Source organism: Ailuropoda melanoleuca, chromosome X (genome assembly GCF_002007445.2).
Source record: "Ailuropoda melanoleuca isolate Jingjing chromosome X, ASM200744v2, whole genome shotgun sequence".
In the NCBI taxonomy this organism is placed as follows: domain Eukaryota; kingdom Metazoa; phylum Chordata; class Mammalia; order Carnivora; family Ursidae; genus Ailuropoda; species Ailuropoda melanoleuca.
This window is the reverse complement of record NC_048238.1, coordinates 25264340-25282835: the sequence shown is the minus strand read 5'-3', so window position 1 is coordinate 25282835 and position 18496 is coordinate 25264340. Positions and strand designations below refer to the sequence as shown.

Here is an 18496-nt window from a genome sequence, read left to right as displayed (position 1 = left end):
TTTTTTATAAATAATTCAGGGCTACCACGTAATGGAAAAGTAGGAAATGGAAACAATCACAGAATTTTTCTGCAAAAAGCAAGAATGAGCTGACTCTTCCCTTTAAGATAAAATACACGTCCTTCAAGAAAAGTTAGTTGAACAGAACCTGGGTGTTTATATTTAGCCTGTGCAAAAATGATTCACTGGGTAGTTTCCTGATGGAGGGCATTATCTTGGGGACTCATAGAGCTGTTTACTTAATGTGGTGCATATATTGATTAGGTTTGGTTAGTGTGTGTTTTTCATTAGAGTGTGCAGACATTAACATGCATGCACACACGTACATTAATTTAGCACACTAAATGCTTCATGTTTCCAAAGTTGACTGTTTTGAGCTGTTGTCCAGATTGCATTCTGAAAATAAATCAAGCTCACTTGCTATACTGTTTCTTTCAGTTTAGCGTAGAAATTAAAAAAGGCTATATCGCACTCAGTAGAATTCTACCACTGAATATTATTTTTTTGGATGTTCTAGTTTTATAAAACCATAAATAGTAAGAGGTCCTATAACGGCTGTGGAAGTCATAGGCTATGGGTGAAAAAAGTTAAATGAATTCTCTAGAAACTCTCTGATGTGGCTACTCCGTAAGTAATGTGTAAGAATATTTTCTCTTAATAGGAGCCGTGTCCTTGACGTAAGCATTAAGGATCAGTGACACGATTAGTTCATGAGAATCAGACATCATCAAATAGGACATTCTTAAGAAACAGAAGCTACAAACGTCATCACTGGTTGTCAGTCCTGGTATAACAAGGGGCATAAAGGTCAATATCAGCCCAGTGAGATAAATATATGTGGCTGAAAACACATTGTCAGTATAAATGGTTGAGGTGTGAAATTAAGGACCAACTGGTTTGTCATTGTCGTGTAGGTTGTCATTTTGCTGAAATAATGCAAGATGGTGTATTTAACTTACCATCTCACAAAGAATTAACAAAATTTATGGGCACTGCATAAATATAGTCTTAGACTTTACATTATTCAATAGAATAAGGTTCACCAAATAACATGATCATAAAAATTTTCCAGGGTTCAATTGTCTTGGAGGGTGAGCCAGTTATCTATGCTTTTAACAAATGCTACAAATGATTCTTATGCTAAAGGATGTTTGGAAAAGTCTTCATTAGAGATCATTGATTAGAGTTCATATTTCAATGAACTCATTGTTAACACAAGGGGAGATAATTGTTCCTTAAGTCCAACTAATTTAACAAATTTGGTGTCGATGTCTTTATTTTCACAATCAATATCTCCGGTATCCCTAATTTTGCTTTTTTTCTTCCTTAATAGAAACAGAAGTGACAAGAGACATAAATTCTCTAAGAATTTTATTTTTTATTAACACTTAGCTATTTTTTAAATTAACACTTAAATATTAATTAGTCTACTTTTCTTCTATGATGGGGCATTTTTTGAAGTCGCGTATTTCATGAAAAAGTTGGACTCAATTTTTTTACTAGTTCTTTTTTTCCCCCTTCTTCTTGAGATATTCTCAAATGAAGTATAATTGTCTATATATATAGTTTAGTTTTTTTCTCAGGACATCTTCATTGTGAGTTCTGATGAACAAATTGAGAGAAATTGTTAAAAAAGGAAGACCCAGTTTATGGTGACATTCATCCACTGCAGACTTTAATCTTGTATTCCAAAGAGTGACAGCAGTTGTAATGACAGAAATAACAAATCCTACACCTGCGTTTCTCAAGGAGTTGTCTGTAGGCCTTCACATTAGAATCACCTGGGAAGCTTGTTAAATAAAGAGATTCTGGGCCCCACTCCAGCACTATGAGACTTAAATCTGAATATCCATTTTGAGCAAGCTTTCCAGGCAATTCTTCTGAAGCATAAAATCTGAGACCCAGCAGTCTGGCTCTTCTAGTTTCCAACTCTGATTTTTTTAATAGAATCACCTGGAAAGTTTGTTAAAAACAAAACAAAACAAAATAAAACAAAAACAAAAAACCCTAACTGACAACGCAGACAAACCCCTCACCGGTTTAATTTGAATCTCTGGAACTCTCTAAATCTTCCCAGGTGATTGTAATTGCACCCAGGTCTGAGAACTATGACAGCGGGCCCATTGGAAGAATGCTCTGAATGAACAATTTCACCTTTCACCAAGCCTTTCTGTTGCAGTATCAAGCATGCCAAAATCATAATTTCTATTCATACCTTATAATGTTTAGCAATCAATTTCACCTTTCACTTAGGAAAAGCATGCTGAGACCGTTTAAGAAAGAATTTTTATTCAGATGTCAGTTTTCAAGTTCATAATCATATAAACAGTTCTTTATTGCCAAGGACAATTAAAGAACTGAGATATTTCATCAATTAATTTAAACCAGCTATTGAGTGTCCTAATCTTACAGTTCTGACGGTCATTTTTGTAGGTTTTTGGCATATTCCTCTGCTGTTTTGGGGGATGTTTCACTTTTTATTATTTTTTCCCCCAGAAGTTAGATATTTGACTATTTTAGCAGGTTTTCCTAATCCAGTCATTCATGAAACATCTTGATGACTTTTGCCATTTATCATCTTTCCTAGGTTATTAATTACATATGTTTTTATTTAAATCATGTAGTTATATATCATTCTGCCATATAAACAGAACTAAAAATAGTACCCATAAAGTCAAGTTTGATGTACTACATACGTTTTTTAAAAATCCTAGCACATGTTCAAATACATAACTATTCCAATAAAAACCTCTCTCTGTGTACCATCTAAAACCAATTGACATCTCACGGTGATAAAAATTCCTAATTTAAGCAAACATTGGCTAAACTCTTGGTCAGATTTAGATGTTCTCTATCTTCAGAACTTCACCCTGCCCTCCCCCCAACACACACATTAGTATCACTGGGCATTAAACATTGATTGATCAAGGACTTTGAATTACTCTTACGGGCCATAATACATACATGCTAAGATCCCATAGCAGTAAGTGGGTCACGAGATTTTAATTCTCTGAATATTTGCCTCAATCTCTATTTTTCCTGTAAATGTAGATCTGATATCAATTAGGAATCTTCTAAAAATAAGTTAAGATGTTCCATGGGTATCAGTCTTTTAACCACTTGTCAATAGTATCTGTGAAATTGAAAATTCCTGAGAATTTAAATGCGTATGTGTAAGGTGCACAAATAGTCCCAAATATTCTTCAACTACAGAGTTTTCTCTCCTGATACTTTTAATAATGGGTCAGGTCCTAGGATTCACAATTTGAAATACAATATGGGAATTATACACTGAGTCATAATCCATACAACATTTTACTTTTTCAGTAGAAGTTATTTTTCACATTGAAAAACCCTACTGAGGTAGAAATGACTTTTTTGAAATTTTAAATATATTAATTACTTTGAAGTCCAACCTGAAATAAACTTACAGGGTTTTTATAAATATTACTTTCCATTTTCATAATGATTTATCTTGGCTTCATCTTTGATAAGTGTTTCTTAAAAGGCTGTCCCAAGATAGGACTTCTGCCTAAACAGCCCATTCATTCTAAGAGGCTTCTGGTTATTACCTTGTTACACTTGTGATGGAAAGATTTACCACCATTCCCCTCCCCAAATAAATAAATTTTAGGTTTACTTATCTTTACCATAAAATGAAAAGTAAGGCCAGAAACATTTCTCTTTAGGAGTGACTGTGCACTATAAGTAGGTGCAGACAAAGTAGAAAAATAAGATGATTAAAGATCTTGGTCACTTTAAAATATTACCTGAGGGGACTTTTTTTTAAGGTCGTTATATGAGTAGTACCCTAAAAAGAAAAGAATAAAATACCTGGGGAGCAAGAAGTAAGGAAGAGAAACAGCAAAGAGGACTCACGTGCTATAATTCCTTTCCTTTCTGTTTCTCCAAGAATGTTATGAAATAGATGAAGGAAAGATGCAGAATTTAACCTAGAAACAATCATTGATGTGATAATGACTTTTAAGAGATCAAGTTTGTGATTCAAACCTCTCCATAATCCAGGAGTGAAGAACAGAAGAGGGATTGTAAGTGAGCTTGATTTTTTAGCAAGGTTTTCTTTTTGTTCAGCCAATCGGCCATTTCTTAAATTCCTTCTTCACAATCATAATAGGAATTAAGTCTAAGAATTATATGCTTATAGAGACATAAACAGAGAGGGAAAGAAAAGTTTAACAACAGTTATCAAATTAACGAAGGTACTTACATCTGTTCCAACAACACATTATTTAATTTATTTTCATCTATAATCAGGTAGAAACCAGAAGAAACATTTGTAGCTTAATAAATAATTTAATTTCTTGAATTTCTATGTAACATATAAATTTATTTTTACAGGATATATAGAGAGCATACTCATAGAGAGCAACAGACTTATGAAACGACTATAAAACACAAATTATAATTCAAGTTTAAAATTTCTCATTTTTACACTTGTATTTGTCTATTTTCCTATTGCTAGTCAAAGCAAAACCAAATATATAATTGTAAGTATTCTAAGAAAAAAAAAGAGCGCCTCCATCACCTACGCGTGAGTTACATACGTTCTAGATTGTACAAAATCAAAGAGGGTTAGGCAAAACTAAAGGGAAACACTATGTAAAATGCACTTTTTACTGACTGTTGAACATATCTGAGAGTGTCTGAGTTTAAAATTTGACTTGAACACCAGCAGAGGAAAATGACTAAATTCACTTTCCTACTTGGGTTCCCTCAAACTCTGAAAATGAAAAAGTTTTTACAATTCAATAGCAGATTATATGAACATATCTCCACTACTTTGGTGGAAAGAACACACTAAAAATTCTAGTTACCAGGAGCATATGCTGCAAGGAATTTGGACAGCTGTCCATGTACCCTAACATAAAGATGTCTTCATCCCAGGTGAGAATTAACCTAAAACACTCACATCTGATCTCCCCAAATTTAGTCTCTCATTGACTAGTAAGGATAGATCCAAATTACTTCGCCACATGTTCATGCACTATGTAATATGTCATTTTACATTAAATCTTTTTTTTTTTTAATGACCAGCATGCCCTTTGAAACTTAAGGTTATCTGGACTATGAAGATTGAAATTTACACAACATCAATATTACACATAAGAGTCTCAAGTTCATGTGCAGTTCCTCAGTTTCTATTCATTTAGTAGTGGAGGGAACACAGTGTAATGATTTCGGGCGATTGCCTGTTTGTAAGAAAGAGAATACTTTTCAGGCTTGTGGACCCTGGGGGATGCATCAATGAAGGTAGTGAGTGGTAGAAAAACAACGGTGCCTTACTTTACTAAATCTAATGAAACAGGAGTTTGTCAGTGGACTCAGAGTCTACTCAGAGGAATAGTTACTAAAGGGCAGGAGGAAATTTTTCTTTTTATGTATCTTGCATGTCCGTAATAGAGAGATGTTTTGTATTCTGAGCCTGGAAGAAAGAAAGGATACCCGATGGAAGATGAGAACCTTCTTAGTCTGGGCATTTTCTACAGATGTGACTGAAGTTGGATGATGAAAAGACATGAGATGAGGACAGGGATGCACTCATCATCACCATCCTCTTTACTCAAACTCAGGCCTTATAGCTCCTTGTGATGGTATCTTAATTACTAACATAGCACAGACTTTCTCCTTGCTGCCGGTCATGAGTAAAAAAATAAAACGAAATAACCACCATCTCACTTCACTTGATTTCTTAAAATTCTTCCTATTGCTCCAAAATCATATCATAAATCCTGAAACTGGCAAAAGCACAATTGCCAGAAATCAAGTGTATAAGCAATCCTAAATCTTGGCACAAGAAAATGAAGTCTCTCAGGAAAAATATGTCAAGTGGTTGTTTCTTTTACTCCTGTACCAGATTTTTTCTTTAGTTTTGTGGTGGGAAACATGATTAAACCCAAATCATAAAGAAGTTTCACACTCTTCCAAAACTACCTTTTGAGTAAACTAAGACATGAGTAAACTAGCTGAGTAGTAAGAGTTGATTCTCATTTCTCTGGGCCTGAATGACTTGCCATCATACCAAATTTTCCCTCACTATAACCAAGTCTCCCACAAAGTCCGGTCATGTCGGAAGAGGAATTGCCTCTGCTTGTTAAAAGAGCGATAATCATTCCCCGAATTTTCATGAGTGACGGGTAAGGAATCGTAGGCCTAACAATGCTGGCAAGATATGTGCCTTTTGTGCACGTCAGTTTCTGAGAATGTGACCTAAATCCAAACACCAATAGCTTTTCAGGCGATGGATGTCTTTGAGACTCACATCCAGGAAAACACAGTTTTGCACATATTCACAATTTGGTCTGGAATTTCAAGGACTTCATTATTTCCTTCAGTCCTTTTTACAGACTCAAAGTGTCCTTGAACCCAAGTTTAAGGTCCACTGTTAAGGATAATCAAACTTTCACTGTGAACTGCTTTCTTTGCTTGGAACAGTCAAGCGGGAAGGGTTCAGGATAAGGTGAGGAGTAGCTCTGCTTCCACTGACGAGCTCCTCTTAGGGAAGTCAGTTGCAACACTAGGTCTTTGTAATAACTGTATATATTGTGAAAGGATGTGTTCGGTGATGGGGAATATGTGCCTGTAGGTAGGATTTCTGACACATTTAGTAATATTTCACCTCTCTTGATCTACTATGACCATGATGGGACTAATGACCAAGCACATTCCAATCAGAGACAGTGAGGGATTTTCCTCTTCCGTGCCTGTGCATTCTCTTACTCCTTTCATTCATGTCACTTGCACATCGATGGTCTCCTTTGAATCTCACTAAGCTTTCTTCTGAGACTAATGAAACACTTAAACTAAATAGAGAAGAGAAAGAAATGAAGCACAAGATAAAAAAAAAATACTTCTTGGAAAAAGGAGAACTAGGGTATCATTCCAGAACCAGAGCATAATTTACAAATGTACGAATTCACGTTTTCCTAGAAATGGCGATCTTAATTTACATAAATGGTTTCTGTCAAAGTTAATGACTATTCTAGGATAAACAAAACTCACTTGGAGTTTAGGGGCTGGCTCTGAGTTAATATTTGCTCTTGTTACAAAATGCTAAGTAGTAATGAAATAAGGAAGAAGCCAGTGTCTAGATATTTAAGATTAAACTGATAGGGTTCAAATACACAGGTTATGAAGAAAGTATTAAGCACAAAATGCTTGATGGCTTGAACAATCGGGTGTTCAGCTATAGAAATATAGCAGGTTCAGGTCTCTTAACTCATTGTGTTTGAGATTTATTTCACAGGATTGATCTAAACTTAAATCAGCTGGCTGCATGAGATACAAATTCCTTCTCTGCTCATCGGAAACCTAAGGAATGAATTACAAATTAAATAATCAAGGATTTGAGCACCAGTATACAGGGTAGGACGCTCATAGGCAGCAAGTAGAGGTTACATTAAAGAACCAGACGGACTTTGGATCCATAACGTGTCACTCGGAGCCCGAGCAGTAAATGATGAACAACAGGCCATACCAAACATCACACATGTCCAAGTCTGGAAGCCCATTCTCTCCCTCAGCCTAACGTATTCACATTTCCAACTGTGTTTCTACAGCTATAATGTTCTCATCCCCCACAGCCCCCACCGAAAAAAGAGAAGGATGAAACCTAAGCACTAGGGAAAATACATTTTTTCTCTTTTTATTGTGAGTTCTAACATAACTTTTATTAAACATAGAGCACGTGAACACATGACAGTTCCCTGCATTTGTTCTCACATGGAGCGGATAGAGGAATACTTGGGAGGAATGTTTCAAAAGCCATAGATAGCTTCTTCTCCGTTTATTTCCTTTTAAAAAAAAATATGACAAAGCATTAGAGGAAAAAAAAGTTCTTAAGTTGTGAGAATATCAACTATTACCCATCAGTCCCTGAATCATGCTATTCAAAGTGCTTAAATCTACACTAGAAATAGAAAAAATAATGTACTCCCAATGTAGCTAAATTAACACCTATGGATATGCCTAAAATATGACTGTGGTCTGATTACTTCCTCTACACACTTCCACCGTGCACTTAAAATTTTTTTTAAAAAACAATCCAAAGAAATAAACCAGGCCATTGCCATGTTTACACTTTTCTGAGCACTGGGGGAGTCTGGAATCCAGTCCAGTGAGGTTCACTGCCACCAGTCCCTGACAGGTGTCCATAGTACAAAGTAAACAATGGCCTTCTTGGATTCTGAAAATAACCCAATGTGCAAAGCTGACAAAGTTTATGTGGCCTTGCAGCTTCAGTTCTGGTTTGTGAAAATGTGACACAGGTCCGGGGGGAGCGTGGGAATAAAGAACAGATTGTAGAGAAGGACCCCAGGTGACTTGTCAGGGAAATAAACATTTTTTAAGCAAATAAAAACCACTGCACATCCCAAGGCTCCTTTACCTTGTCACACAAATACTAAGACTTTTGCATTGTTGCAAATTTCTTATGCTTCTCTTGTACATTTGCAATACAATCTTACCCTCCCAAATGAACTCTTTTGAAGTTTACACTTTTGTGTGTGTGTGTGTGTGTGTGTGGCCAACTCACACCTTTAGCATTGTGACCCAAACTGTAGAATTGTTTTCTCATTATACGGTGGCAGGAATAAACTGAACACACAATAGTCACGACACGAGCCCACAGGCGATGACTGGCATGGAAGTTCCTACTAGGAATCACTACAGGAATGTATAAGTTCTATATCAGTGTTTTCATCACATTGATTTTTTTTTTTAACTAAAAGCTACGTAGGTAATATTTCCCTTTAACAATTCCACCCTTTGCAAGTTCCTTGATGACTGATTTTGCATCATCTTCAACATGAATATGTATTAGCTGCTTATGCCATTGATTTCAAACATAACGCTAAATGGTAAGGGATGAATTTCCTGGGAGCATCAGCTTTCTGTTTCTGAAAGATAGAATTACACAGTTAAAATAAAACGAATTATTTATACAGTAAAATTATTTTAAACACTTTCTCATCTAATTTAAAAACTACTTTGTGTAAATAATGTTTATTTTGAAAATAGTGATTTCTGTTGGTACTCATATGTTTGACCTCCTGAGTTCTTATATAAACACTTCGATATTAATAAGTGTTGCTTATATTCACAAACGGAAACCGAACACTTGATTCTGAATGTAGCGTTGAAAATTAAATACAGTGAATTAACATTTAAATACAAGGGGATCCCATAGTAAGTTTCACAGATTTGTTCTGACTCTTTAGAAAATAACAATTCGTATAATACAAGGTGACAAAACATATTTGATGACACATCCTGTCCTTCCCTTTGGTTTGGAAGCCTTCAATGTAAATTTCATTTCGACTTGTGTTGATTCACCCTCTTGAGTTAACTTGCCTGGCATTTGCACATAATCTCATTTGCAGAAAAATTATAGAGGGAAAAGAGGAAGTAGAATATTAAACAAAAACAGCCACAAACACATTCATGCCTTTCCAGGAAGTGATCAAATATAGGGTTTGATTTTTTTTTGTGGTTTTTTTTGTGGTTTTTTTTGTGTGTGTTTTTTTGTTTTTTGTTTCTTTTGTTTTGTTGTGTGTGTGTGTTATATATATATATATATATATTTATATAAGGGTACATCAACTCATTTAAAAAACAGAAACAACACTCTCCCCCATTTTCATGCCCTCGACCTTCTCTTCTTAGCATTCTGTAGTGGTCACTGTCAAGTGACTAGCACACTTCTGGGTCTGGAGTGTATTCTGACGAGCAGTGAATTAAATGTTAAGACAGACCCACCCCCACCCCTCCTCAGAGTTTACACATCATGCCGCCATTAGAAGGGTAGAGGTGGGGAATGAGGTGGGACAAGGAAGAGATTCAGGGCTCTGTTTGGCGGGGCCCTCCTACGAACAAGTGTTCTTCTCATCTTTTTTTTTTTTCTCTCCCAAATGGCAATGCTGGCATTCGTCGCACTGCTCTCTGAAGGCCCACGTGGCCCTGCTGATCCCAGGCAGAGCCCAAGAGAGGATCCGGTGCTCCTTGTCCCATCGGATAGATTTGTCCAAGCACCCCAAGGAAATGTTAAAAGCAAAACAAAATCAAGAAAAGAAAATAAAACCCATTCTAAAACTAAACTAATGAAGCAAAAAAGGGTTTTCTATCTATACATAAGTCTCTTCTTTAAAAAAATGTAAATTTACAAATTCCAATGACATATAAAACAAAGTCAAAAAATGTAATGGTAGGAGACATGGTAAAACAGGAAGACACTGATGCTACAAAGAAATTGCCAAAAACATATGTACAAGACCCTGTTTTTCCTCGTGTTCTAGAGATTGTAATGCATGTTTTTAACAGCAGCAGTCGAGGATTTAGTTCCAGGCACTGGACTGCACACTCCACTCAAGCTCCCAGGGACGGGATGTCCCTTGCTTTTCTGTCACCAAATCACACTGGATATACTGGTCTCCCTTGGCAACAGCGGCAGGATGGCACTGTTTGTGTGGGCCTCGTCTGGATTCTGCTCCCTGCTCGATTTTGTCTGTGGCCGCTGCCCGTTGATGAGTGTCATAGGGATGTTACAATAGGTATGCTGATTTCCTATGGAGGTAAGAGGCAGGGTGCCGGTAGGAGGTACGTCGTACTCGTAGCTTCGGTAGTAGTGTTTCTGACGCATTTGTGAATGGTACGTGTTGTGAAAGGTGGAACGGAGATCTGGATGGGCAGTGGCTAGAGCTGTGGAGGTGGCCGCGGCCATGGAGATGGCTGAGACAGTCTGCAGCTCCCCAAAAGGCCCCTGCTCACTAACATCTAAAGCCTGCTCGTGCGTAATGGGTTCTATCCTCTTAAAAGGCATTTCATATTGTAAACGTTTCCAGAACTTAGAGTTCAACTTGTTGCATTTTGGTCCGTGCCATTTAATAACCGTCAGGAGCTTGATGGTGTGTTTGAGGGCTTCCACCTCCTGGTAGTTCATAATGCCTCGGAGTTCACTGCATTCGATCAGTATCACTTTAATTTCTCCAGTGACCAGCATGTTTCGAAGTCTGGTCTCCAGCTCAAAGATGCTCCAGCCCCTTCTGACTACATAATTTGGGGTCATGACAATAATCAGTCTCTTGCTTTGATCTACACACCTCGCCACATCTTCAATGTATGCTACAAAAGAGAAAAGAGTTTATCAGAATGACCGGATCAAGCATCTGCTCCAGAAAGCCCCAGTAGCTTCTCTTTCACACATCGCATGAGAATTGTTGCTCGCTAGGTCATACCTCAGAAGATGAAGACAGCCAATGACCACACCGAATAGACTACAGGCTTTGTATTTTCTCAATGTTAGAAATATTTTTCCCAGGTACAAATCTCCCGTTTGTTTTGTCAAATGTCAAGACTCATAAAAGGAGCTGCTTTACAGAATAATGGAACTACCTTCTCAGGGGCATCAAAAATTAAGTTTCGTACGAACACGTAATGACATTTCTTTCTTGAGACACTGATAGATACCATTTTTGATGTAGAGAACCACAAGTTAAAATTCTGCCTAAAAATAATGATGACACACAGACAAAGAACATGCACACTCTCAAATGAAAACATTAACTTACTTCCAGTTGGAATTAAATCTCTATCTGGTATGAACAACTTATATCCATAATGCTTTTCAAGCATGTCAGGTAGGATTTCAAGAGCAAAGCGTTCTTCTTCTCCAGTCTCTTGATTCCACTGGTCAGGATCCACTTTGGTGTACGATAAGTATGCATCATAATCTTTATTGTCTGTCAAAAAGATTACAGAGTAAAGCTGAAGTCATTGCTCTCTAAAGAAAACATTAAGACATGAAAACATTCAACTCTTTCCAAAAACATCTCTAAATGCCCTCCTTTGGGGAGACCAAAGAAAGAAGGCTTTACTAATTTTCGTTAAGAATTCAACGATGTCAAATATTCTGGAACTAATTTGGAGGTATAAAGGGTCACATTTTTATTTGTAGTTTTTGTTGTTGTGACGACAGTAGTAAGAAAATTAACAAAAAAGGCAATGGAATGTTAACTTTCAACATTTTTGATGCCTAGGTCATGGAGAATCTTGACTGCTTATAAAAGGCACTTGATTGGATAGTACGCTCTGACTAAATAATTGTACATTCAGCTAATCTTGCCTTTGGCCGTTTTACTCTGTTGAAAAAAAAAAGAAAACTGCATCTGGCTTGACCATGGAGGAATGATATTTTGATTGTGGGCACTGTACTGATTTTCTGTAGGAGAGAAAATAAAATCAAGCATGAAATAATTACTTTTCTACTGGGAGCCTGTTCTTGGATTTGGGGACTTAATTATTCCACTGAATTATTTTAGAAAACCATATTGTTTTGCTGGTCTCCATTTATGTCACACATAAAATACTGCCAAATATTTTTTATCATGTTTATCAGTTCAACCATGAGAATAAAAAATTACAAAATAAATGAATGAAGCTTTATCTAAAATCTGTTTCTGTCCTCATTCGTTTCCCCTTCTTACATGGAAACTCTTTAAATATTTAATGACTACTATCATGCATTATCTTTACCTTAATTTCTTTAACATTAAACATCCCAAATTTCCTATTTGTTGTTTCTAATGAAAATAAGTCATGTATCTTCTGGATAGTCTCTCATTCATCCATTGCCTTTTCAGAAAGTGATACCAGGACTCATAAGTCACCTCAAATCTAAATACTACCAATATACTGAGTTTACCAAATATCAATATCCTTAGCTCTCTTTTGTACTTCCCTGATGATTGTCAGTGTATTACTCAATTATCAGATCAAGTTGGACTGAAACATCCCTAAATTTCAGAACAAAATCAGCTTTGTATTTGGCATGGAAAATTTAAAACTTTAGGGTTATAAAACACCAAAGATGGAGGGATATCCTTAACTGTTGCTCTGGGTGGCTTTGGGGCACTCCTTTTGACTTCGGGGACACTACAGCTCACTTTTGGAGATCCATATGGGGGTGTTCATTTCAGTAGTTTGATAGTCCCAATCCACCTAGGAGTTATTCTATAATTAAAACTTGTTAGGGCAAACTCAGAAAACTATTAACTGTATCTGAAGTTAACACAGGTATATATGAAAGTAACAACTCAAAAAAAAAGGAAAAAAATTCAAACTCAAGTCTAAAAAAAAAAAGAAACTAACAACTCTGCTGTGGGATGTCTGAAAGAAAACCTTTAGGTATAAGGATTTTAAAAAAAAACCAAACAGGTTTCAGCTTAAAAAAAAAAAAAAGGTTTAGAAAAATAGCAATCATCCCAAACATGCCATACTCTGATATTTGTTATTTTCCTTATTCTTCAACCAGGAAATAGTTGTACATATTATAAATAAAATTCAATTGTCACCAAAAACAATAGTTAACATCTGTTACAGCAGGTCACGCACACATGCCAGCAGTCTATAGTGGTACCATTTTATTGATGTAAACACTTTAGTTGAGTAAGAAATCATAAAAAATAGTACATAATAAAGCTAGTATGTAATACCAGTTTATATTTAATTAAAATGTCTATTCATTAGATATTCACACGCCATATCTATGAGATATAAGACTTCCTTTACAATACCAGTCATTAGCTTCTAATCTAGTAGCAGACATAGGTAAATCAACAGTTAATTTCTAGGGGACAAACATGTTGCTAAGACTAGCACAGGGGTCATGGGCCAAAGGGAGGACTCTTTAAGCCAGACTATGGATTGCAGAGTGATTTCACACATATACTATTTTCTTTCTTGGATGTTGTTTTCTCCCAGTTGGCCACAAAGTACTATAACATGTTGAAGTTTGCCCAGATCTGGGAAGTGTAATACTAGATCCTCATTCTTAGCCCTTTGTCTTCTCTAAGCTTAAAAATATTTCAAAAGCAGATCAATATGAACACCAATAAGAACAGAGCACACATGAGTCAGAAGAGATGTAAACAACTGGTCCACTGATACCGGTAAGTTCCACCTTGATATCACTATTGCTTACATGACACTGTCTGTTCCTCTGTCTCTCCCATGGACATCTCTTTTCCAAGTCATAAATGCTGTTATTTCTCAAGATGTTTTCTGTGACCTGCTTCATTTGTCTCTCAGCCCACTTTCCCTTAAAAATCTCCTCTCCTCCCATGACATCAATAATCACTTCTATGCAGCTAACTCCCTAATTTAGATGTGCAGCCCTGTCTTCCTTCTCATGAACTACCAACCATACCCCACTTTTACCTGTAACCTGGACCCCTACATTTGGATGCTCAGTGTGCACCTCACATTCAACATGCTCACAACATAAGCTTTCCAGCTCAAGCTCTGCACCTCACCTTTTATTTCATTTTAATAACATTACAATCTTACTTCTTTAGTCTCCAAATGTCAGATATATGTTCCACTTATCCTTTTTAATTACTGATAATCTCATAGGCATTCACTGATAAAAGTCCTTTGGATTCTACTTCCATCCTGGGTCAGGCCCTATTCATTTCTTAGCTGTTATAATTCTATTTTAGCAGGTCTTCCTCTCTGTTTCTTTCTCCTTCTGACTCATTCCACATAGAGTTGTAAAATTTATCTTTCCAAATCTCACCACTGATGATGCTTATGGTATCTTGGAAAATAATTATGGTTGCTCATTGTCAAAAACCAGCAGCTAGATCTGTCACTGATTTCTTTAGACTTTGAGTCAATTGAGGTGATCTCTTTTCCCATGTACGATATTACTGTGCTCACATCTAATCTTTTTTCTTTGACTACAATATCCTTGACTCAGATATCTCACCAGGGCTTAGTAGATGATCAAACGGATCTGTTGATTAAATAAATGAATAATCTTTCATTTGCGTATCACATGACTTATATTTTATAGCCAGTGTAGGGATTTCCTCAAGACCTGAGCTATTTTCTAGGAGAGATGGCTTTGGATATAGACACTCCATGCTGCCTGGACCCCTCAAGAAATTACTAGGAGTTGTGGGGTCAGTGTTTATCAAGTTTCCTTTGGAAAAGTCTTGAACTGTAGTTTCTCACTGTGATTCAAGGGAAGACCTTAGAGTTCTTATAAACTCCTCTAAAAAAGTTGTTTCAGACTTGAGCATCAATGACAACAATAATGAGGGCTTGCTAAAATATAGATTGCCGGGCCCTACCTCCATAGTGTTCCATTCAATAGCTCTAGAGTAAGTTTTTGAATTTGCGTTTTTTAAAAGATTTATTTATTTGAGAGAGAGAGCGTGTGCACACGCACAAGTAGGAGGGCAGAGGGATAGGGAGAGAGGTTCTTAAGCGGACTCCATGCTGAGCATGGAGCCCTACTGGGGGCTCAATCTCATGACCCCAAGATCATGACCTGAGCTGAAACCAAGAGTCAGACACTTAACCAACTGCATCACCCATAAGCCCTAAGAATTTGCATTTATAGCAAGGTCTCGGGTGATGCTGCTGCTGGTCCAGGGACTACACGTTGAGGAACTCTGCTCTAGGACAGGGTAAAGGCATCCAGAGGGCTCAAAGGCATCAAAGAACTGCAGGCAGCTGCTAGGTAATTAATCAGAGAACAACAAAACTAAACACTGCAACGTCAGATCCATGATAAGTGGTGCTGATACTTACAGGGGATGTACTCTAAACCAAAAAAGCTGAAGATCCACACTTTCATCAAAAAGCAAATAGATTCTTGCCTAGAGTAATATATACATTAACTGTATTAAGCTTAAATGAAACTCAGGAATTGGTGCTAAGGCCTCAGTCAGTTTTCTATCTCTTTATGTCATCTGGACAAATTTATAGTAGTTAAGCTGATATGTCTTGGATAAAAAGGAGTTGCTCACATGCAGATTATCTTGACAGTAAATGTGGCTCAAAAGCCCCTTGCAAGCATCTGCAGCATCTTCAAATCAATGGAACAGTTGATAGATATCTAATTCCTCTCTTTCCCCAGAGTCTATGTCAGAGCAGTAATGGTCTAGGCATTTATTAACTACCAGAAGGAAACTCCTGATTTAAAGGTTATCAGACTGCAAACATCATGCCAGATACCATACTAAATTCAGCAATGTTCTCTGACTCAAAATCATATGGATTCTAAGGTTTCTTCTATTTTCCCAGTTACCAGATAAATATGAATCGTGGGTCACATCTCTTCAATTTTGTTTAATATCTGTAAGAACATATATTGATTTGATATCTATAAGGACATATACTGACTTAATATCTTAACATATGAGCTTTATATGACTGGAGAAACTTTGAAAAATTGACATTTTTATAACCACAGAAAAAACAAAACTATGCTAAGGTTTTTAAAGAATAGGTCTGTGATCTTATCGATTCAACTTAAATTTATAAACAGCTTAAAAGTGGTTAATCATAACAGGGTAGTAGCAGAGTATATTTCTTATTCTAAACTTTATTCTTTAAATTTTATTTTCTGTAATTTAAACCCTCAACTATAATTCTCTTCACTGCAGAGATGGAAAACAGCTGGTGTACATGCTCTTTGCAATAGTTTGCACAAATTCAAATATAGTCATTGATTTACTCTTCCCATGACTTTCAAGCGATTCTGATTGCAATGTTCGACAAAAAATGAAAAAAGGGAATGATGTCAGCGAAATGGCCAAATAAGACATCTGTGCTTGGTCCATAGCATGTCCTGCCCACCCAAGGTCCCACACAGTGGCCAGGCAGAAGCTCTCCAAGGGAACTGGTTGGAGCTGGATCTGTCCACATGCCTGGTAAAAGCCCACTGACTAAAGACCCAACTGTGGGCCATGAAATGGACAATTATACAAGCAATATCCTACCAGCAAGGTACTAGAGGCTGGTCCATACACCCAGGTACCAGAGAAGATCCTTGCCCAACTGAGCCCCTGGCAATAAGCCTGCCAAGCATGGACCTCACTGCAGACCCAGAAATGGCCACAAACGTGGCTCAAACCCAGAATGACTGCAACTCTGGAGGTAATCCCATTGGCTTGGGGAACAGACAGGGGAAGGACTTTACCTGCTAAAATCATTCTGTAAAGACTACGAGAGGTGTTTGTTCCTTCAAATGCACAGACATCAATGCAAAGGTACATAGATCATGAAGAATCAGGCAAACATGACAACACCCAGGGAAACTAATGACGTTCTAGTAACCAACCCCAAAGAAATGGAGATCTACAATTTGTCTGACAGAGAATTCAAAATAGTCATCTTAAACAAACTATAGAAACTGAACTGTAGAAACCTTGCAGGCCAGGAGGGAATGGTATAAAACATTCAAAGTGATGAAAGAAAAAAATGTCAACCGAGAAAAGCAGTCCTTCAAAATTAAGGAGAGATAAAGTCATTCCCAGACAAACAAAAGCTAAGAGAGTTCATCACCACTAGATCTACCTTACAAGAAATGCTAAAGGAAGTTTTTCAGGTTAAAATGAAAGGACATTAAGTAAGAACATGAAAGCATAAAAATATAAAACTCAATGGTAAAGGTAAATATACAGTCAAATTCAGAATACCCTAATACTGCAATGGTGGTATAAATCACTTCTATCTCTAGTATAAAAGTTCACAAAAATAATATTAAAACTATAATTATTTGTGCTAGTTCTGTGAAAATAACTATTGGTATTTTGATAGGGATTGCATTAATTCTGTACATTGCTTTGGGTAGTGTGGACATTTTAACAATATTTGTTCTTCCAATCCATAGAGTATGGAATGTCTTTCCTTTTGTTTCTGTTGTCTTTAACTTCTTTCATCAATCTTTTATAGTTTTCAGAGTACAGGTCTTTCACCTCCTTGGTTAAGCTTATTCCTAGGTATGTTAATATTTTTGGTGCAGTTGTCAATGGGACTGCTTTCTTAATTTCTCTTTCTGGGGGCTTCATTACTGCTGTATAGAAATGCAATAGAAAAAGTATCCTAAAATTTGAATGGAACCACAAAAGACCACCAAATAGCCAAAAGAATCTTGAAAAAGAAAAACAAAGCTGGAGGTATCACAATTCCAGATTCCAAGTTATACTACAAACCTGGAGTAATCAAAACACTACAGTACTGACACAAAAATAGACACATAGATCAGTGGAACAGGATAGAAAGCCCAGAAACAAACCCATTATATGGTCAATCAATCTTTGACAAAAGAGGCAAGAGCATACAATGGGAAAAAGACAATCTCTTCAACAAATGGTGCTGGAAAAACTGGACAGCTTCATGCAAAAGAATGAAACTGGACAACTTTCTTACACCATACACAAAAATAAACTCAAAATAGATTAAAGACCTAAATGTGAGACCTGAAGCCATAAAAATCCTGGTTAGAGAGCACAGGCAGGAATTTGACTGATATCAGCTGTAGCAACATTTTTCTACATAGGTCTCCTGAGGCAAGGGAAATAAAGACAAAAATACACTATTGAGACTACACTAAAATAAACAGCTTCTGCACAGCAGAGGAAACAATCAACAAAACTCAAATACAACCTACAGAGTAGGAGAAGATATTTGC

General features: G+C 36.7%; 1 protein-coding gene across 2 annotated transcripts in view; it reads right to left on the bottom strand.

Annotated features, from left to right (window-relative positions):
• Positions 1-9637: 9637 nt before the first annotated feature.
• Positions 9638-18496, bottom strand: part of IL1RAPL1 (interleukin 1 receptor accessory protein like 1) — a 1333324-nt gene continuing 1324465 nt past the window's right edge. For both annotated transcript variants that reach the window (XM_034649157.1, XM_019797284.2), the window contains 2 exons: positions 11583-11753; positions 9638-11136 (listed from right to left, as the gene is read on the bottom strand). In XM_034649157.1, the coding sequence (XP_034505048.1) occupies positions 10418-11136; positions 11583-11753 (890 nt within the window). In that variant the 3' untranslated portion in view covers positions 9638-10417. The remainder of the gene's footprint in view (positions 11137-11582; positions 11754-18496) is intronic.